The sequence below is a fragment of the Prionailurus bengalensis genome, chromosome B3, assembly GCF_016509475.1.
Source record: "Prionailurus bengalensis isolate Pbe53 chromosome B3, Fcat_Pben_1.1_paternal_pri, whole genome shotgun sequence".
Lineage (NCBI taxonomy): Eukaryota > Metazoa > Chordata > Mammalia > Carnivora > Felidae > Prionailurus > Prionailurus bengalensis.
In genome coordinates, this window is record NC_057355.1 from 87,357,432 (window position 1) to 87,380,890 (window position 23,459).

At 35.5% G+C, this 23,459-nt stretch overlaps 1 protein-coding gene across 1 annotated transcript in view; it reads left to right on the forward strand.

Annotated features, from left to right (window-relative positions):
• TTC6 (tetratricopeptide repeat domain 6) overlaps nt 1–23,459 on the forward strand; it is a 189,528-nt gene that overhangs the window by 108,511 nt on the left and 57,558 nt on the right. Inside the window, exons 8-14 of the mRNA XM_043556026.1 lie at nt 1,776–1,865; nt 4,208–4,282; nt 13,308–13,681; nt 19,388–19,847; nt 20,190–20,319; nt 21,177–21,349; nt 23,054–23,190. Coding sequence (XP_043411961.1) covers nt 1,776–1,865; nt 4,208–4,282; nt 13,308–13,681; nt 19,388–19,847; nt 20,190–20,319; nt 21,177–21,349; nt 23,054–23,190 — 1,439 coding nt within the window. The remainder of the gene's footprint in view (nt 1–1,775; nt 1,866–4,207; nt 4,283–13,307; nt 13,682–19,387; nt 19,848–20,189; nt 20,320–21,176; nt 21,350–23,053; nt 23,191–23,459) is intronic.

The following is a 23,459-nucleotide window of genomic DNA, read 5'->3' on the forward strand; positions in this document are numbered from 1 at the left end:
GTTTGAACTCAGGACCCTGAGATCAAGAGTCACATTCTCTACTGACTGAGCCCGCCAGGCACCCTTGCTTCTTTTCACTTTAAATCTGAGCATGTAGCATCTCCTGTAGCCTTGGATACTTGTATATTTTGTATATGTACAATATTATACAGTGTATTACATTTGTGTATAAATAAATAAATAATCTATAAATAAATCAAGTTACATAACTTAGGTAAGTTCTGGGCTTCAATTTCTATCACCCTTGCCCCAAGAATTCGTCAATCTGTAACTCAGACTTGCAGCTGCTTTGGCAAGTATCATAACAAAAGCATCTTGAATACTGGGCTTACTTTTCCAAGTTCTTGCCTTTTCTTAGATTTTGGCCCAGTATCTGTTCATCATCATGTTAGCTTTTTGATGCTTTGAAGATTGTGTTTTTCATACTACAAGTAGCTTTCTTAGTTTTCCCCAGCAGCATTACCTAGCCTGCCATAATTAGAAGCAGAGTCATAATTGACTTTTCAGATAGCAAAACTGTTTCCATTTCTATCTGCATCCCAGCTATTATTGGATGCATACAAGTTTTAGCAATACCTCTGGAGTAGAGCAATAACTCTGGAGTTACATCAGGTATCATATAAGCAATACTTGCTCTCTCAAGACACATTGGTTTGGCCAATATCTTGTCAGGTTCCAATATATGAACCATGTTCTCTTTTTAAAAAGCAACCATTTATTATTAGTAAGTTTTGCTGTTTTGATATCTGTAAAATACAGTATTATGGTTTTTGTCTTTTGTTATTGTTAAAAGAATTTTCTTAAATATATAATAGCTGCTATTCCATCATATTTTGTGTAAGCATATGACAAAATAGTTCCAATAGTTCCAATAGTTCCTTGTATATCACGTAGTTTGTCTTTGAAGAGTAATGGTGACCCCAGGTAGCCTTCTGCTATGTTTAGTAATTCTCTTAGCTTATACAGTGCTATAGCTGTGTTATAAAAATACACTAGAAGATAAATAAAAATCGATGCTGGTAGTTCCTAAATTACCCATAGCCTTCTCCATATCTGTTCCATTCTCAGTGATAATTTCCTGGTACTTTTAAAAGCTTAATTTCCTATTGAATACATATCGTTTGATTTTGAAATGTTAATTGTTTGAGACCTAAAAATTTCAGCAAAGTAGCAGTATGATTTAACTCATCATGACTACACCAGGCTGTCAAACTTAGATCTTCTAGTTGTTTCTATATATCCAAATCACTGATTATAATATAGAAGAATAACACACTTAATAATAATTTACCCTTACAACAATAAGTATACATATATAACTTAGTTGGTGGAAAGAGTTTGAATTGTAAAGCATTTAAGGAGCTTTCCATTCCAATAAAAATTTAGAATGCTTACTTATATCTGACAGAGAATAGTCATATATTGACAGTAAATCCAAATAATATGTCTTATTCACAATTCTGATATTGGCATATTAAATAGATTCAATGCTAACCTATGGGATCACAGTATCATTGATTGCTCCTGAGATTAGTACGGCCAGAAGTAAAGTAAAAGAATCTATTTGGCCAATGGCCAACACAGAAGCCAAATTGTGGGTTTTGGCCAAATATTATGGCTGTAGCTGGACTTCTAATATGTCTGTGGTAAACGTTTTTTGTACTTCTACCTTTTCCATACACTTGGTAATAATGTTGTATTATGACATAACAGTAATCAAAGGCTTTTTAAAGTACTCCACTATATAACTTAAAGCTGTTATCTTTTTATAACAGAGTGTTCAAGCAAGCAAAATTTTAATTGAGAAATTTTCATCTGAAAGCAAGGAAAGTGTCGCTTTAAATCGGCATAGCAGAAGTTCTAGGGTATGTGTGATTTTTATTTTAAATTGTGGGTTGGTTGCTTTATCTGTCTACAGCTCAGCTATAATTTCTAGTAGTTTTGGAAATTATTTGTTGGTGCTTCCTTAGTCTGGGAAATGCCTCAGAACACTCATTACTGGTGTCTTTGCTGAGGACACACTTTCTTTTTAAAATGTGTTGTCTTTGTGACACTCAGAAGATGTTATTTACTGATCAATAGCAGAATGTCTGCTATGAATTTTCTTAAAACTTTGAAAATTTCCAGTCTTACACTCATTTATCACTTCTTGCCTAGGTCTTAAATGATTAAAGAAACATGTTTGTGAATGTTTTGACCAAATGGGGGCATTGGTTATGGCCATGAAACAGTAAAACTGAATTCTCTAAATGGTGATTAGACTCATGCTTATGGCTTTGTTATCACTGTAGTGTATACAAGTAAACTAATTAAATAATATACATAATTGGACAGAAAAGAGAAAATGATTGAGAGAAACTAAGAAAAGAAGAAAGGTATAAACTATACATAACTGGTTTAATAAATGTCCTGCACTTTATGGGGGACAAACAAGAAACAGTTTTTTTTTTCTTTCATTAGTGCCTTCAGCCCTCTGCTCCCCTTGATGATATCTTGGGATGCTGAATGGCACATAGTGGAAAGTCTTGGTGCCTTGGGACAAATCAAATCCTATTCTGGTCAGTTAACTAGGTTAAAGATATGTCTATGACTCCTCCTTTATCCCCCATACAGTTAGGTAATACTTCTTTTTTTTTTTTTTTTTTGGAGGGGATACGTTAATATAGATCACTTTTTTGCTATTTTCCTTATAGAACTTACTAAATATTTGTCCATATGTATGTTTGATCATTTTATTCCTCACCAGCCTGGGGTCATAGCACTCTTCTTCACTCTTTTATCCATATCACCTAGAGCAGTGACCATCACATAAAGAACAATTGAACCAATGAACGTCACCTTCTAGTTTGGAGTGCCACGTGCACTTTCTAGACTATTTTAGTAGCACTATGTACACCTGCCTGTCAGCTATTCCCAGTTTTAGTAGCTGCTTCTTCCTCCATCCTCCTACTGCCTTCTACTTTATTCTTTCTTTTTTTAATTTTTACATGTGTATTTATTTTTGAGAGGGAGATATACAGAGCATGAGCAGGGGAGGGGCAGAGAGAAAGGGAGACACAGAATCTGTAGCAGGCTCCAGGCTCCGAGCTGTCAGCACAGAGCCCAACAGCGGGACTTGAACCAATGAACCATGAGATCATGACCCGAGCTAAAGATGGACACTTGACCGACTGAGCCACCCAGGTGCTCCACCTGCTATATTCTTAAAACAAGTAGGATTATGTCACTCATGTCTCAAACTGAGTAACTCCACCTAACAAATAAAGTCAGAGTGCTTCATTAAGGCTCATAACCTGGCCTCAACCAGACTTTCTAGCTTACCTCCCATTATGTTTCTGCTTTTATGTGGTCTGCCTGCACCAGAGTCCTTGGTGACTCCCCATGCCCCTGCTGCATTCTCTGTGCTTGTTTAGGCTGTTCCCTTGGCCTGGGATAGTCTCAACTCCAGCTCAGTCTATGGGAATGTTGCCACCTTTCACAGGCCAGCCCACACTACCTCTTCCCGCCAGTATATCCAGGTCCCGTCCCCTTCAGAACTGACTCTGCCTATCTTGTGTTCTCTTTACACCAGATTCATTCATACCATCTGAAGTCAGGGCCACAGCTGCTTTGGATTACAGTTTTCTTTTCTTTCTGTTTCTACCATTACATTGGTTGAGGATATGGAACATGTCATTTTTTTTTTTTGTACTTTCTACACTATCTAGTATAGTAGTATTTCCCAACTCTTACAATATAATAGCTCTCATAGTAAGTGATGATATTTGTATGCTCCTGTGGAGTAAAAGGTTGAGGTTGCTCATGATAAGAGGTGACTGTTCAGGGGACAGTAGCTGCTTCAGGTCCTACTAGTGCAGCCTCAGTGCCGAGGGGATCAATGGCTCAGCATATTTACGGCACATTTATACACACTTGTGCCCCTTGCACCAACCAGAAAGCTTTGGTAAGTATTTGTTGTATTGTTGAATTTAAAAAAATAAGAGTTTCCATTATTTATACACTTCTCTAAATTAACTGATGGATTTTCAGTTCTGTTCCTCTATGTGAAATCAGTGACTTCAAAGTCAGTCAGAATGTGTATTTTAATTAGCATTTCTGCATTTAATTAATTTACCTAAGCATTTATAATTAGTCAATTGTCATATGATATTGTACTTTACCAAATAGTGTCTATAGTCAATGCATATTTGTCATTTGATTATTTCAGTTTCTTTTCCTAAAAAAATCTGCATCATTTGAAAGTATCCAAAAATGTTTCAGCACACCATTTCCTCAATTAAAGGTATGATAATTTTTGGTTTTTATTATTCAAAAGAAATGCTTATATTTCTAGTAATAATCACTATTGATGCTTTTTTGTTTGCTTTCCTGAAATAGTATAGTGAGTTGATTCATTCAGAATTGATTAAAAGTTTGGATTTGAGTGCGTATTTGGAAGCCCCTGTAAAATTGTGGTTGGTGGTGCCAATTTAAGGTTTTCAACAGCTTTTGGAAGTATCTCATGTTCATAATTTGACTTTACTTGATATAAGTCAAGCCATTATAATATTGACCTACATTTGCACTGGGCTCACAGTTTTAAAGCATTTTCATGAACACTAGTCCAGTCTGGTCTCAAGCTTCACAATATCCTGAAAGAAGGAAGGTGAGACAGATATTATCCTTATTTTATGTGTGAAAAAAACAAAGGTCAGAAAGTGATAAATGGCAGAGCTAGAAGTTAAACCCACACCGCCTCTTACTAAATGCAATGTACTTTCCTCTGCACGAAGAATGCACAGGCCTTTTGGAGTGGCTGGGTTTTTGTTTTTTTGTGTGTTTTTTAGTTTATTTATTTTGAGAGAGAGAGAAAGCACAATTGGGGGAGGGCAGAGAGAGAGGGAGAGTGAGAATCCCAAGCAGGCTCCATGCTGTCCACGCAGAACCCACGGCGGAGCTTGATCTCACAACCTGGGGGATCGTGACCTGAGCTAAAACCAAGAATTGGATGCTTACCTGACTCAGCCACCCCGGTGCCCCTGGAGTGGCTGGTGCTTACCCTCAGTGGCATTGACATCTAGCTTCAGCTTCTGTTTTTTTGTCTGAAATCTTAGAAATCTTTCTTGACTCTCCATGTTACTTGCTTGTAACTTGCTTTTAACTTGCATAACATTAGCCTGCTTCCTATGTCATTTCTGACATTCTCTTTTCTTTTTAAAAAAATTTTTTTTAACGTTTATTTTTATTTTTGAGACAGAGAGAGACAGAGCATGAACGGGGGAGGGTCAGACAGAGAGGGAGACACAGAATCTGAAACAGGCTCCAGGCTCTGAGCAGTCAGCACAGAGTCCGATGCGGGGCTCGAACTCACATACCGCGAGATCGTGACCTGAGCCGAAGTCGGACGCTTAACTGACTGAGCCACCCAGGCGCCCCTGACATTCTCTTTTCTTACTGACCTTTTGATTCCTCTGTTTATATCTCTGTACAATCACACTATCCTTAGGATTTCTTTATTGGCATATAATCGACATATAACATTATATTAGTTTCAAGTATATAGCATTGTAATTCAATAACAGTATGTATTGCAAAATGATCACCACATCAAGTCTAGTTAACAGAGTGATACACTTTTTACATGTGATGAGAACTTTTAAGATCTACTCTTAGCAACTTAAACATTTTTTTAATGTTTACTTATTATTTTGAGAAAGAGAGAGGGAGACAGAGTGCAAGCAGGGGATGGGCAGAGAGAGAGGGAGACACAGAATCCAAAGCAGGCTCCAGGCTCTAAGCTGTCTACATAGAGCCCAATGCAGGGCTTGAATCCGCAAACTGTGAGATCATGACCTGAGCTGAAGTCAGATGCTCAACTGACTGAGCCACCCAGGTGCTCCCAATTAAAAAAAAAAAAATTCAGCTTGTAAATGTACAATACAGTATTTTAACCACAGTGACTATGCTGTATTACATCCCCAGGATTTATTTATTTTATAATGGAATTTTGTACCCTTTGACCATCATCACCCATTTCATCCATCACCCAATCCTTGCCTCTGGCAACCAGCAATCTCTTTTCTGTATCTCTGAGTTGTTGTTGTTTTTAAGATTCCATGTATAAGTGAGATTATACAGTATTTATCTTTCTCTGTCTGACTTATTTATTTAGTTTACTTAGCATAATGCCCTCAAGGTTCATCCGTGTTGTTGCAAATGGCAGAATTTCCCTTTTTTTAAAAGTTTATTTATTTATTTTGAGAGGGGGAGGGGGAGGGACAGAGAGAGAGGGAGAGAAAGAATCCCAAGCAGGCTCCACATTGTCAGCACAGAGCCCAATGTGGGGCACGATCCCACAAACCATAAGATCATGACCTGAGCTGAAATCAAGAGTTGGACACAACTGACTGAGCCACCCAAGCATCCTGAAGTTCCTTTTTTAATGGCTGAATAATATCCCATTATATATATGCAAATATATATACATCACATTTTCTTATCCATTATTCCATTGATGGGCCCCTAGGTTGTTTCTATATCTTGGCTATTGTTACTAATGCTGCAAGGAATAAGGGAGTGAAGATAGCTCTTCAAGGTCCTGATTTCATTTCCTTTGGATATATGCCCAGAAGTGGGATTGGATCATATGGTAGTTCTATTTTTAATTTTCTGAGCAACCTCCATACTGTTTCCCTAGTGGCTGCACAAATTTACATTCTTATCAATAGTGGACAAGGGTTCCCTTTTCCCTATAGCTTTACCAACACTCGATATCTCCTGTCTTTTTTATAATAGCCATTCTACCTCTTTATTTTTTGTGTATCTATCATAGGTTTTGGGTTTGCAGTTACCATGGGGTTCATATGTAACATCCAAAGTACATAGTAGTCTATATAAATTTGATGGTTATTTAAGTTCAAACACATTCAAAAAAAAAAAAGAAAAAGAAAAAACATTGCTTTCTTTTTCTTTTCCCCTTCACTTGTCCCTTTTTACTCCCTCCTCTACATTTTATACATATGTTGTCATAGTTTACATCTTTTTATTAATAATTTTCTTATGTCTAACTGTGGCCATTTGTTTTCCACTTAAATCCCTTTAACATTTCTTGTAAGGATGGTTTAGTGGTCACAAACTCCTTTATCTTTTGTCTAGGAAAATCTTTATCTTTCCTTTAAATCTGAATGATAACTTTGTTGGTATAGAGTATTCTTGGTTGTAGGTTTTTACTTTCAGCACTTTGAATATATTATGCTACTCCCTTCAGACCTGCAAAGTTTCTGCTGAATAATCACCTGAAAGCCTTATAGGTTTTTTTCTTACAGGTAAACTTTTTGTTTCTTCTTGCTGCTTTTATCTTCTCTTTATCTTTAACCTTTGACATTTTATTATTATTTAGAAAAAATTTTTTAATGTTTATTTATTTTTGAGAGAAAGAGAACAGCAGAAGAGGGGCAGAGAGTGAGGGAGACACAGAACCTGAAGAAGGCTCTAAGCTCTTTGCTGTCAGCACAGAGCCTGACTGGGGTTTGAACTCTTGAACTGTGAGATCATGACCTGAGCCAAAGTCAGATGCTTAACTGACTGAGCCACCCAGGCACCCCTAACCTTTGACATTTTAATTATTATGTGCTGTGGTATGGACCTCCTTGGGTTCATCTTGTTTGGAACTCTGTGCTTCTTGGACTTGGAAGTCTATTTCTTTCCCTAGGTTGGGGGATTTTTCAGTTATTATTTCTTCAAATAAGTTTTCTATGTTTTTCTCCTTCTCTTTTTCTTCTGGGACCACTATAATGCAAATGTTTGCCCACTTGAGGTTATCCAAGAGATCCCTTAATGTATCCTCATTTTAAAAAATTCTTTTCTCGTTTTACTGTTCAGCTTGTGTGCTTTTTATTACCCTGCCTTCCAGGTCACTGTTAACATTCTTCGACATCCTCTCATCTACTGTTGATTCCCTCTAGTATGTTTTTTATTTCTGTTCTTGTAGCCTTCAGTCCTGATTGGTTATTTTTTTATATATATATTTTCTATCTCTTTATTGAATGTTTCACTGAGTTCTTCACTTTTTGGTCCATCCCAGTGAGTACTTTGATTATTAATTTAAATTCTTTATCAGGCATATTGCTTATCTCTTTTTCATTTAGTTATTTTTCTGAGTTCTTTTCTTGTTCTTTCTTCTGGAGCATATTTCTGTTTCCCCATTTTCTTGACTTTCTGGATTTGTTTCTAGGTGGAATAGCTACTCCTCCTAAACTTGAAGGAATGGTAGCTCTTGTATATGGTGTCCCCTGTGCAGACTGTGTGCTTGGCGACTTTTGCTGTCTGGTTGGAGCTGTGGCTGTAAATGCCAGTTGCTCTTTTAAACCGTGGCTTTTTACAGAGAGAAGAAAATAATAATAAAATAAAAGTAAAATAAAAAAGGAAAAAAGAAAAGAGAAAAGAAAGGAAAAAAAGGAAGAAAGGAAAAGAAGAAAAAAGAAAAGAAAAAAAAACCAAAATGGGGCACCTGGGTGGCTCAGCTGGTTAAGCATCCAACTTTGGCTCAGGTCATGATCTCAAGGTTCAAGGTTCGTTGTTTTGAGTCCTGCATCCGGCTCTGTGCTGACAGCTCAGAGCCTGGAGCCTGCTTCAGATTCTGTGTCTCCCTCTCTCTCTGTCCCTCCCCTGCTCGTGCTTTGTCTCTCTTTGTCTCTCAAAAATAAATAAATGTTTAAAAAAAAAGAAAAAAAACCCAAAGGGGCAAAAATAAAAACAAGACAAATAAAAAAAAAGACAAATAAAAAAACAATTAAAAAAAAATAACAATTATTGAAAAATAAAAACAAAAGAACTAAAACAACCAAAGAAAATTCCTGGTTTATTTTCTGTGCTCTAGTACCACAGGGACTGGTGTGGGCTTGTGGACCTTGGGATTGCAGTTCCTGGGATTGGCTAAGCTTGCAAGCTGACCTTGGGCTGGACCCTGTTCTTGGCTAGGCTTTCAAGGTGAAGGGGGAGGGAGCATTCCTGCATTTCCTTCCCTTTTAAACCTTGGCTCTTTTTTCTGTGCCCCGGCACACTGGGGGCTGGCATGGGCTTGCAGACCCTGGGCTTACTGAGGTTGTAAGCTTGCTGTGATGACTGGACCCACCAGTTATGGTATCCAGACCCTGATTCTATCTAGGCTTTTAAGGTGGAGAAGGACTGTAAACTGTGTTATCCTCTAGTTCCTCTGACCTGGAGAGCTTCCCAAAGCTCCTCCTCCATTTGGTCCAGTGTTGTCTCTTTTATATACTAGTTGCTCTTTTAAACTGTGGCTTTTTTTTTCTGTGCCTAAGGAAAGACAAATATGTTCCCAGTTCCTCAGAACTATCCCTCTCCACTGCCGTGTACAGGATCAGGTGTGGGAGTTCCCTTTGTTTCGATGTCTTTGTCTGTCTTGCTGTTCTTTTTTGTCATTCTCTATCTTTGGTTGTTCAGAAGCTGTTCAGTTGGCCTTCAGTTCTTCAGGAGGAATTGTTGTGTGAATAGGTGTAATTTAGTGTGTTCTGTGGAGGAGGTGAGTTCAGGGTCTTGCTATATTGCCATCTTCATGGGAATTCCTCCCTATAATAGCCATTCTAACAGGTTTGAGGTGATATCTCATTGTAGTTTTGACTTGCATTTCCCTGATGATTACTGGCGTTGAACATCTTTTTATGAACCCATTGGCCATTTGCATGTCTTTGGAAAAATCTCTATTCGGTTGCTCTGACCATTTTTTAGTTGGATTTTGTTGTTGCTATGGAGTTAAAAGTGCTTATTATATATTTTGGATATTGACCCCTTTTCAGATAAATGGATTGCAGATATTTTTTCCCATTTTGTAGGTTGGCTTTTCATTTTACTGATTGTTTATTTTGCTGTGCAGAAGCTTTCTACTTTGATGTAGTCCCACTACTTGTTTATTTTTGCTTTTGTTGCTTGTACTTTTGGTATCATATTGAAAAAAGCATTACCAAGGCCAATATCAAATAGCTTTTCCCTATGTTTACTTCTAGTAGTTTTATAGTTTAAGAATTTAAATTGAAATCTTTAATTTGTTAGAGTTCATTTTTGTGAGTAGTGTGAGATAGGAAATTTCATTCTTTTGCATATGAATATCTAGTTTTCTTAGAGCAATTGATTGAAGAGACTATCAGTTCCTCATTGAGTATTCTTGGCTTCTTTGTCAAATATTAGTTGACCATATATGCATGGGATATTTCTAGGTTCTTGATTCAATGGTCTATGTGTTTGTTTTTATGCCAGTACCATACTGTTTTGATTACTATTGTTTCTTAATGAATTTTGAAATCTGGAATTGTGAAATCTCCACCTTTGTTCTTTTTCAGGAACGCTTTGACTATTCAGGTTCTTTTCTGGTTCCATATGAATTTTAGGATTGTTTTTTCTATTTCTTTGAAAAGTGACATTGGAATTTTGATAAGGATTATATTGAATCTATTAATGGCATTGGTAGTATGGACGTTTTAAAATACTAGTTTTTCTGGTTTATGAGATACCCTTCACTTATTTGTGTCTTCTTCAATTGCTTTCATCATCGTATTGTAATTTTCAGTATACAAATCCTTCACCTCTTTGAATATATTTATTCCTAAGTATTTTTATTATTTTTGATGCTATTGTAAATGGAGTTTTTAAATTTATTTTTCCGATAATTCATTGCTAGTGTACAGAAATGCAACTGATTTCTGTGTGTTGATTTTGTAACCTACAGTTTTACCAAATTCAGTAATTAGTTCTGACAGTCTTTTGGTAGAGTCTTTAGCGTTTTGTCTGTATGTGATTATGTCATCTGCAAACAGAGACAGTTTTACTACTTTCTTTCTAATTTGGATACCTATTTTTCTTTCCTAATTTCTTTGGCTAAGATGTCCAGTACTATGTTAGGCAAAAGTGGCAAGAGCGAGTACTCTTGTCTTGTTCCTGATCTTAGCAGGAAAGTTTTCAGTCTTTTACTATTGATCGTGATATTAGCTGTGGGTTTGTCGTATATGGCCTTTACTATGTTGAGGTGTGTTCCTTCCATACCAAATCTGTTGAACGTTTTTATCATGAGAAGAAGTTGAATTTTGTCAAATGCTTTATCTACATCTATTGAAACATCATATATAGTCTTTATCTTTCATTCTGTTAATGTGATGTGTCACTTTTATTGATTTGTATATGTTGAATCGTCTTTGCATCTGATGGATAAAACCCACATGATCATGTTGTATAATCCTTTCAATGTGCTGTTGAATTAAGTCTGCTAGTATTTTCTTGAGAATTTTCCATTTATACTAATCAGGGATATTAGCCAGCAGTTTTCTTTTCTTGTAGTATGTGTGTACATACAATATATAAATAATGGAATATCAACTACAAAAAAATGAGGAAATTTTGCCGTTTGTGACAACATGGATGGACCTTGGGATATTATGCTACATGACAGAGAAAGATAAATACTGTCTGTTTTCACTTATATGAGGAATCTAAAAAAGCTGAACTTATAGAAACATAGAGTAAATACTGGGGCTGGGGTGGGGAAAAGAGGATCGAACAGATGTTGGCCAGAGGGTACAAGAGTCAGTTATAAGATGTGTAAGTTCTGGGGTTCTAATGTACAGCCTGGTGACTATAACTAACAATACTGTATATATTTGAAAGTTGTTAAGAGTGTAGATCTTAAATGTTATCGCCACACAAAAACAATGGTAATTTTGTGAGGGGATGGAGTTGTTAACTAATCTTATTGTAGTAATCATTTCACAGTATATGCATGTATCATATCATTATTTTGTATACCTAAATTTACGTATGTTATATATCTATAATATTTCAATAAGGGTATGAAAAAGCCCCAAACCCATTCTGTTAGCTCTACTTTATAGTTATAGATTCCTCAGGATTCCTTCCTGAGTGTCCGACAGAGATGCATGGAGCCTCTCTGTGTAATTCATATCTAGTCAGCAAGCGGGAAATCTTATGTTCCACTTTTTTTTCAGGAATGTGTTTTATTGACGTATATATCACATACATACACGTGACTATCTTTCTTGATATATATATGTGTGTGTGTGTGTGTGTGTGTGTGTATTGTACATACACATATTCTGTAGTTTATGTATTACCTTATTCTCTATTCTAATTATATAGTGAGTTATATATAGTTTCTTGAGATAGGGGAAGTATGGTAAGTTATGGAGTGTCAATATCTCTATTGTACTTTAGTATATCTTAAAGTATATAACTAGTTTGTGTGAAATTGTTATGTTTGGAATTTGGACCTAACTTCACTTTAAAGAAAAATATTTGCATAACAAATTTATTAGCAAACTTAAATGCAGTTAACTTATGGACCATGGCTCAATAAACTGGAAATTCTATATTAAAGAATTGGAGTTAATGTCTTTTATTAGGTTTATTGTTAGAGTTTCAAGAACTAATGCATAATTATTACAAGTTATTTACAATTATTAGCATATTATAATATTGATATTATTATTAAAAGTTAAGTGGATTCTCTGATGATTAGATAAAGTAAATATTAGGCTGGAATTCTTTTTCTTAAGCTTGTAAATATTGACTTGAAATTATTGTAAAGAATACTTGAATGCTTCTGTATAGAAATTCAGTGTTGTTAAAGTGTTTTTGAAAATTAACTCACTGAGGTGCCTAGGTGGCTCAGTCAGTTAATCAGCTGACTCTTGATTTCAGCTCAGGTCATGATTTCACAGTTCAAGCCCCACGTTGGGCTCCCCACTGACAGCACAGAGTCTGCTTGGGATTCTCCCTGTCCTATTCTCTCTGCCCCTCCCCCACTCATGCACAGGAGCTCTCCCTCTGTCCGAAAATAAATAAAATTAACTTAAAAAAGAACATTCTCTAAAAAAAGAAGAGAAAAGAAAAGAAAATTGACTCAAATTGATTTTTTAGGATAGGTCATTTTAGTATTTCTTACCCATTCTACCAATTTTTTTTTATTTGCATTACAAGTAAAAGTAGAGTTTGTATTTTATTTCAATATGTAAAGAGCATTCTCTTTTAATTAAGAATATATAAAATCACAGTTAATGCATATATACTTTATAGTGTTATTTTTATGTAGCTAACAAAATGTCACATTACCAAATTATTGGACTTTGCTTTAACTAACCTACTATTAACTTTATAAGTTGACTTTGAAAAACATCAAAAATACGATTTAAAAATTTTCAACAAGCGACCAAACTATGTTAATAGTAATTGTAACTGAATTAATTAAAACACACAGCAACTAAATTGATTTTAAATGGTTTTGTCTTTGTTTCTTGCTAATTAAGAGAGTAAAATCTGCAGTGGAGTTGAGGAAAGAGGAGACCATAACTCCACTAGAGATTAAGGATGACATGCAAAGCAATATGAAACAGATTCTATTTCAGAAAGCAAAGGAGCTGGAGCGCTGGATGACTCAGCAAAGTGAAACTGAGGAAGCCATCCCTGTGAAAGAAAATATAGACACTATCTTAGATCACATCCAGAACAGAAGCAATGTGAGAGATCTGTCTCTCTCTCTCATTGAAGCATCTAGAAAAGCTGGCATAAGTTACATTGTTTATCCCAAGAAAAAGAAGACGAAATGGAAGAAACGATTGAAACTCAGTAAACTCTCAAACGTGTATGATGAATTATCCAAGCCACCAAAAGTTCTTAAAAGGTCTTATTTAATCTGTAATTGTTATAGTTTAAGAAATGTATTGTAGTTTTGGCCTTAATCTTATAATTTCACTAACTGCAGTTGTTATTATTTTATTCGGCACTGAAAATATGCTAAATCCTTAACTAAAGGACAATCCCTTATTTTTAAATATGTGAATATTTAATGGTACAAATGTATGACTGCTTTAAACTATAATTTAAAGTTGGGGCTGATTAAGGACATGAAGTAAAACTAAGTCAGTTTGATTTGATGAAATCTTTCAATGGAAAGAAATAAAATCTACTAAGTTATTTTTCTGAAGCGATTTAACACCAAAAAACAATGCCTGCTCCAAATAAGTGTCACCCATTCAAAAGTTGAAGTAGGTTGCTGAGATTTAACTGTTTTCAAATTGTAACTAATAGATTGAGAAATCTAGATAGACAAACTGTTTTTTGTATGTTGTGTGAGCCCTTATTCAGGGATCAACACATAGAAATAATTTTTCTCCTTACTTGGAAGTAATAGTATCTAGCATGTTTAAAATGTGCAAGGACCTGAGATAACAACAGCTGAAGTTCCAGGTATGCTCATTTTTTAAGTGTTCAGGACGTAACTTTCTTAGACTGAAGTGTTGTGCAAAATAGTTTGCAGAAAGCTCTGGGCTTTATTCCTCTTTAGATAACCCCAGATGATAAGGAATTCATTAAGTGTATGCTCTTTTGAAAACTAAAGACTTTACTGTTGAAGTGAGTCATATTGTTTTGTTTATTTTTATAAAGTCTTGTGGTTATGAAAAAGGGTTCATGGTGTTTTGGTGTAGTGACTTATTGTCCCTGAAAAGACTTGGGAACAATCACTGTAAATGTGAGTGACAGAGTGAAAGAGAGACCAATCTTAGTGGAGGATGCCATTCAAGTCCCGAGTTCTCTGCGCACTACTTATGCTTGAGTTTTCCCGGCAGCAAATATGTGGAACTGGTTTTGTTAGCTCATCTTTAGAAGACTTCAGATAGGTTTTTCTAAGTTGACAAATATTTTTGATAAGAAACAGAGATTAGCTTATAAATTTTTGATACATTTGCTGATTTCAAAGCATATGAATCGTTACTATCCTAGAAAGGATAATATCTGCACCATTCTGGCCATACCTAAGTGACTTCTGTCTCTATAAAGAATATAAGCAGATGAAACACTATTTTGGTAGGGTATTTTACCGCTTACTGATTCTTTATCACTTTGATTATAAAGTTTCACCATTTAAAGAGATTTATTTGCCTTTTAACAACTGAATTTGAAATTTGTATATACTGCCAACAAGTATAATAGGATGAGCCTTTTGGTGGAGGCAGTAAAACAAACTATAGGAGTATTTATCTAGGATAATACATTAGTACAGCTTTCTTCTTTTTAAAAAATCTTAATTTAGGGGCGCCTGGGTGGCGCAGTCGGTTAAGCGTCCGATTTCAGCCAGGTCACGATCTCGCAGTCCGTGAGTTCGAGCCCCGCGTCGGGCTCTGGGCTGATGGCTCAGAGCCTGGAGCCTGTTTCCGATTCTGTGTCTCCCTCTCTCTCTGCCCCTCCCCCGTTCATGCTCTGTCTCTCTCTGTCCCAAAAATAAAAATAAAATAAAACGTTGAAAAAAAAAATCTTAATTTAAACTAGCACAAAAGTGTAGCTATTAAATAATTTTTATTTTAAAACAAGTTTATGGAGAAACTTTAAAAATAATTTTATTTGTATAGTTTGAGATCTTTTTTCACAAATCTTAACTTGGTTAACACAGAATTATCCTTCTTAACCACTGTATATCTGACCTTTAAGCTTGTTTAGTTATACTCATTCTTGCTGGCTCCCTTAAATGGTTAGAAGCAGACAGTGTATGTACTCATATATCAAGTCAAAGCTTGATTGTGGAAAGTAACTCCTGCCGGAGTCCATTTGAGTTGATTAAAAACCCAGCCCCATGTGTTTTCTGCCAGTCCCTTTACTATAGGTTACCCCTGTTGCCTAGCCCCTCATCTAGGTCATGGCAGGATGCTATGTGTCTGTAATAACTTTGTAGCTTCACCATTTCTCTGGAAGTTTCCCTCAGCTTTGATCTCTGAATCCAATATTGGTGGACCAGCCATTGAGGGACTAGCAGAGACCTTCTTCAGAAGCTTACTGTTGCAGCAAGAAGATGTGCATGTTGATGGTTCCTGGTTCACCTTTACTTCCTTATACTCATTACCTTCTTTCTTACCTGGACTTCTGTGAATCGCCAGTCCCTCGGATCTCTGCCAGTGTTCTGTCTTCCAGGATTGACTAACATATTGAACTGAGATTCAGACCAGGCCTTTTGCTATTGGCTCTCTTATCCCTGTAAATGCATATCCTTCTGTCTCTTTTTAGAATAACTGACCATGGTCCCCACTTCCACTATCAAAACTTCCAAACTTCACTACCTCCTGACAGTGAATTTATAGTCTCAGTCCTGATTTTCTTTTGTCCGTCTTGCTGCCACTACATCCCCAAGAGAGGCAGAATTTATTTTCCCCCTACCCCAAACAGTAGGTGACATATTTTCCTTAGTGCTACTAGTCTGTAATTTCCCTGATGGCCTAGTATTGTTTTTGGTATGCCATCTTGGTGGGTGGTGGTAATAGGATGGAATGGAGGCAGTTCCAAAGATTTCTACTTGATCCTTACTGCTATTATCTTCTTTATGGTGTAGTTTACACAATTATCAAGTTGATTCATTCTTACTACACATTCTGGGACTAGGGAAATTATCGCAGGATGGGTCCATGTCTCACTAGATTCTGTTAGATGGCTTCAGGCCAAGATTCTTTATATCACTTGACCTTCAGAATCCCCCAATTTGATTGTGAACTTCAGTGGCATCCACAATGGGTATCTGTATATCAACATAAGTTTAGGGTTAAGTATCTAATAATTCTCAGAAGGTTTGGGTGTTTCTTCTCTCCCAGACCTTTGTAAAATTTGGGGGAAATTTCATTAAATCCACCTGGGCCACATTGCCAGGTCCTTCCTCAGAGGGACCTGGCCTGGCCTTCCCGTCAGGTGAGAAGTCTTAGATATGAACTAGCTGAGGTCAGAAAGCTGCATGAGAGGTTTTAAACCCCAGCTATAGCTGGTTACGCCTATGCCCAGAAGACTTAAAGGTTTTTCATTTATGTAAATCAAAGAACACCTTAGCAGGCTGCCCACATATCTCACTTTCTGAGAACCTGCAGTCTTTTAGTTCTTACCACTGATCTCCATGAGTTAAAATTCTGTCCACCAAATCTAGCTAGAAATCTAAACTAGAAATCTGCATTTAACAAGTCTTCCAGGTGACTAATGCTAAAGTTTGAGAATCACTCAGAGACTGGCAGGAAGTTCTAGCAAGGCTTCACTGGCTAGGGCTAGCAACCACCCATCCATGGAGGAGGTATGTAAGAGACTGAGGGACAATAGTCATTGTAGCTCCATGAGAGGGCTCGGGAGATCCCAGATGAGTGATTTTGAGGAGTCCTTGAATCAGATTTTATATAACATATGAAGCAATATCTCAGTGTAGTCCTTGAAAAATATTTATACAGGAGAGGGTTGAGTCTCTCACACTGGAGAATCTGACAGTATCTCAGGCAGTCTCTTCTGTCAAGAGAGGATAAGTGAAATTTGGAGATTCAAACTTCTTGGCCTCATTCATGCCTGCTCAAATGTTCACATCCTCTGTTTCCTACTCCTTTTCCAGTAGCTTCATTATCATGGTATCCAAGGTTTAGGGAATTTGGGCATTTAGTAGGTACTGTTCTTCTCTTTTGGTCTGAAAGAAGTAAAGTGATTCCACAATTTTTATAACCATTACTGTTGTCCTAGTGACTAAGTGGTAGCTACTTGATCTCCTACAACTTTGCCTTCCACCTGGGCACCATCCCCTGCTAACACTAGTGATAATTTGAGGAGCTTTGATGCCACCACACACCGTGGATTATTTGTGTCCTATATTTATCCTGGGAATAAGTTTATCCTAGGATCCTTCTGTGTGTGTATTTCCTGAGTCTACCTCGGGTACCAATTATTTTATCAGTCAGGGTACCAGTACTAAACAGCACTCTCAATTTAGGATAATTCTATGAAAATATAATAAAGGCACAATTTACAAAAATGTCAGGGCATAAGAAACCACAAATGATAATGTAGTATGCTGTGGCTAAAAATAATAGAGCATTTTCTGCCCCTAAGTCTGAGAGGACAAAAAGTAGGAGTGATTACTAGAACCTAGAAGAGGAATTTTGGAGAAATGGTTTCCTTAAAAAAAAAAATTAGTGATCCGTGGTCAAGGATCATAGCCATTTTGAAGCGACCCTTTAGGAGGGTGTCAGAGGAATAAATACCTTGACTTCACTCTCCTCCTTTCCTCTTTGGGGTTTCTAATTGGACATACCCAATTAGAAGACAGAGAACAAGGATCTTATGAATATAGTCTGAACAGAGTAAGTCCCCCAGGTCTGAGGGCAAAGTAGACAAGGGTAGAGTTGAACGTGGAGGTAGAAACAAAATGCATCTGGCACAGAAGGCCTTTCTAAGGTAACATTTGATAGGAAATATGAATTGAGAAGGAGCTAGCCATTCAGAAGTGCTGAAAAGTGCAACAGCCTTGAGGCTTGCTCTCAGATGATATGGCTGGAAAATTGAGACGTGAGAGAGTAGTGTCATCAGAGATATATGCCTGGGCCTCATCATGTAGAGTCTTGTAGACCATGAAGAAAAGCTTGATTTGCATTCTAGATATTAGGAGAAGCTCTTGGAGGGAGTAACATGATCTGATTTACATTTGTTAAGAAAAAAATAAGCAAGCATGCTGACTTCCATGTAGAGAACAGATTACACAAAGAGTAAGAGTAGAAGTCTGGTATTAAGAAGTGATTGTACTCTAGGCAAAAAGAGATATGGCAGGTTGCACTAGAGTGTAGAGAGGAATGGAGAGTGTCACAATGTAAGGGAAGAGAAGAACACTGACTTTTTAATTCTCCTAATGTTTAGCAATAGGTCTTTCTCACAGTATAAACTCAGTAAATATTTATGAAATGATGGGGTTTACATTTTTTTCTTCCAATAGAATTTACTTACTCTCACTTGTGTGGCTGGTACAATACCCATCATATGCTAAATTGTACTGAATGAAAACTTCAGAAAATGGAGAATTTGAGGAGGAAAATACTAGAAATGTAGCATTTGAAAGCATATTAGGTGTTCTCTAATTTGATAGTCTACTAAAGACGGGTGGTGTCTGGGATATTAATTTGGTAGTATACTGTGTAGTTAAATCTTTTCTTCTTCCCATTTCCTAAAGTTCATGTCCTCTCCAAACTCTTGGATGACATTGCCTTCCTCACATCAAGTTTTACCTCCTCAATTCCTCATTGTAATTTGTCTGGTTAGGGACAGGGTTATAAATTAAACTTGAAAGGAGCATTGACCCCTTATTTCAGTATTCTAAGAAAGCTACATCTTTAATAATAATCTTCTGCTTTCATAAATTCTATAGAGTTTCTACATATTCTTCATATGTTACAATTTTGAAGAATGAACAGGAGAACTTGGTTTGAATGAAAATAGCGTGTAATTTTATTTTAATAATAAAGAAGCGAATTTTGTGTAAAACTGAGTTGATTTATTGGTTATAAAAATAATTGTATTTCTGTCATTTAAAAATCACTCTTTTAATAACTAGATCAACATCTCATGGGATCCTTCCTGGACAGAAGAAATATTTACTCAGAGTTCCATTATATGAACGTAAATTTCAGTGTCCCAGTCTACCTTCGTGCTTAAATTTTGATGAATTTGTCCAAAGTAAGGGAGGAATTCCAGAAAATACTAACCCTCGAACATGGGCTCTTGATATGTTCTCTAAGCACAAACATCAGAAGACAACCACACACAAAAGAGTTAAAATATCTATCCATAATGACACGTCTGAAAGAATGAAAGAACCACCAAAACTAGAATTGAGTGATTCTTTGAAGTCTGGTCTTTCTCCAGAAGTTACTAAATATTATGAATCCGAAGTGGAGATCTTGACTAAAGAAATAAATGATAAGAAAAAATATCCTGCATTTGCATATTGTAGGCGTGGAGCTATTTATAGGAAACTGGGAAAGTTGCAGAGTGCCCTGAAAGATCTACAGGAAGTAAGTTTTATTTAATCAAAATAACAATATTAATAATTTGTACTTATATTAATGTTGTTATATAATTGTCCTCTCTATGTAAGAATGTATGTAATAATTTCTACTAGAATTTTGAACAATGAATTTTTGTGGTATAGGTGTAGGATTATGAAATTATAATTATTGGCATTTTCAAATGACTGATATGAAAAACACTACATTTTGTCTGTCAGATTGGGAGGTATCATTTTATAATATACACATAGAATGCCATTGGGATCAATAATATTTTAAAAATTCATTTGTTGGGATATCTTCCTTCAATAAACCAAATTTAATTGAATTTATACATATATTTTCTAGGCTATACTCTTGGAGCCATTGTTCCTTAATGCCTATTGGCACCGACATTTTATTTATCTTTTCCAAGACAAAATTAATGAAGCTTTGGATGATTTGAATTATGTAAATAAATATAATAAAAATAATGCAGGTGGGTTTTCTGTCCAGTTATATTATTTATATCTTTACCTAAGCTTTGGTCACTTAGTGGTGTTATAAAGATACAGAAGTTAATAGACATAAGTCTCCAAAAATGATTCTGGCTCTTTAAAGTTAAATTTACTCTTGATATTGTATATATGGGACTTGTATGATCCTATGGTGTTTTCAAAATACTCACCATGGTTTGAAATGTTAATTAATGTCCTTGTGTACATTACAATAAATTGGTTCCTTAATGGTCATCGCACAAGAAGGATATGAACTTAAAATTTTAGTTATAGAAGTGATTGATAAATCTTTTCTTGACCACAAATCTTTGAAGAGTTTTAGTGTTCTAAGACTTCTTGGTTGGATGAAATCTATACATTTGCCTTTATGTACCGTCCTCTAATCAGCTTGAATGACTAAACATGGAACTTTTTGAGAATGAGAAAATGTCCTGTTCATCTTTGTATCCACAGCGTGAATAACATACCCCTAGAATATAACTTGAGCTTAATAAATGTTTTTCGATCTATGCCTATTTCTGCCAAAGTCCATAAATTTTTGTTTTACTATAAACTTTAAAAGAGTATGAAACACTTCAGATATACAAAAAGATAAAAGGTCATTTTTGTTACTTAAAATTGAAATTGAAAATGCTTATAACCACAAATAGATACTTACCAGTATCTATAATTTGAGAACAAATTCTGCATTGTTGAAATAGATAAAAAAAAAACCCTTAATGGTTAAGAAAGTATAATACAGAACATTATTCTATGTTTTTGGAGGGAAAGGGATTAAAATTTTCATAGTTATTAAAAGGACTGTAAAACTAAATTTTACCTTTTTAATTTTCTTTAGAGGCATATTTGTCAAAGGCAGAAATTTTCAGGGGAAGAAAAGACATTACTTTAGCAATTCTAAACTATACCCAGGCAATTAAGTGCAAGCCCACAGATGCTGATATATATTTCAGGAGGGGTGAGATGTATGAAATAGCAAACAAAGTTCTGGCCATTGATGACTTTTCTAAGGTAAGCTTTATCATATATAATGCTGACATTTATGTATTTTAGATCATGATGTTCTTCTCCTAATATTAGAGCAAGTCATTGAGTGTCTTTCACATATATTATATAATAAAAACGAATTTATTATATGTTAGGACCTAGAGCACTCAGTAGTAGAATTGATATTAATGCTATGTCAATGGTTTTTTTTTTATTAGTGAATGAATGGATTTACATCAAAGAGTTGGGTATGGGTGCATTGAAACAACTTCGGGAGGGAGGCATGACTTTACTAGCTCTTCTGAAGCATGAAAAGTGCTTAAAGAAACCTTTGAAAATTGCTTCTTCCCTTCAGACAAGAGAGAAAATTATTTTCCACCTCTTAACTCTTGAGACATGGCTGATTCTCTTCTACAGAGAACCCATCTGCTCTTAAAGAAGCTGTGCTTGCTGGTTCATTCATTCATTCATTCACAAATATTTATCAACTGTATATTTATCACTCTATAATGTAGTAGATAAATTTTGGTGAATGAAACAGACCTGTTTCTTGCTTACAGGGAGCCTATAGGTTAAAGGACATATTACAGAAATAAATACGTACATAAATACATACAATTTATGATGAGTGCTATGAAAGAAATAAAGATAATGGAGGGGTAAATATATATATTTAATTATATATTTATATTGTGAAATATCAGGGAATTCCCTTGAAGAAGTGAACTTTTAGCTGAACTGTACTTTGAGGCTAGAGTCAGCCAAATAGTCCCCTAATTGCAGCACAATTGTAACCTTGATCTCCTGACTTTGCTCTAAATTCTACTTCTTAATACAATTGAGAATTTAGAAATTATTTAAGTAACTTAGCTTTCTGTGTTCCCAACTACCCTTTTTCTTAATTCATGATGCTTAGCCTCATACTTGACATTCTTTTGTTTCAAGAGGATTGTAAACTAGAAGTGACCAAAAATCTCTTCTAAGGTAATGAAATTATTAGATTATCTATTCCTGTTCATTTCCTCCATGCATTGACTAATGCAGCCACTTGAGGCCAAATAAGCTTCAAAATCTTTAGGATTTTCTTTTCTTTTTCTACTGTTTTAAAAAATACTCAGTAGTCTTTGTGCTTCACTTCCCCATTTCCCCCCCCAGCCCCCCACTATCAATAGGCAAGGAGTTTACAACTGAGTATACAATGATGTAGCCTTTTCACTCTTGCCTTGCATGTCAATGTGAAATGAATAAACCAGGCCAATACCAATTAATTCCTTTTTACCATTTTAGGGACTAGATTAATACATATTTGATTTGATTGAATCAGCCTTGATATAGTCTAATATGTATCATCTTTAATTGGGATAAATGCTATGATCTAATACAACCCCACTTTAGTTGAACATTGCACCTCTGAAATTTTATCAGTAAAAATTTTGGTGGGCAAAAGCTTTGGCTTCTGATATATGCTGGGTTTTTTTTTTTCCCTCTTTCAGTAAACCTCCTCCCCTTTTTAGAATTTGTTGATAAATGTTCTTACTGAAGACCTGGTCTTTAAATGCAAATTTGAAAGTTTAGGCATCTTAAGTTAGTTTGCATGTATATAATCTAAAGTTAAAAACGTAGTTGTCGGCTAGTTAATTTGCTATGAGATTATATACTTTTCTTGTGTTTTATTCTTTTTTCATTATTGTGTTGTGTTTTTCTGCCTCCCCTCCACACCCCATGTAGTGCATTTTTTATGATCCCAAAAGAACAGATGCATTATTGAAACGTGGGATGTTTTACTATGAAAATGAAAACTGGATTTCAGCCATACAAGATTTTACAGCTTTATTAAATATAGATCCCCAAAATTCTCAAGCCAGGTAGGAATTATTTTAGATGTGTTTTTTGAAATTATTGTTTTAAAATACATTCTGAGGAAAGAAAATTGCTGGAAATATGTCAGACAGCTTTTTAAAAATAGTGAAGTCAATTTTCAGTCCTAACAGTAGTGGGTAATTTAATAGGCATAAAATGACAATTTAGAGTTGTTTCATTTACATTTCCTAAATACTAGATACATTATCAATTTTGAAAATATTGACCTATATTTAATCTTTAAGCTTTCTTTCATATCCTTTTAATTCACTGA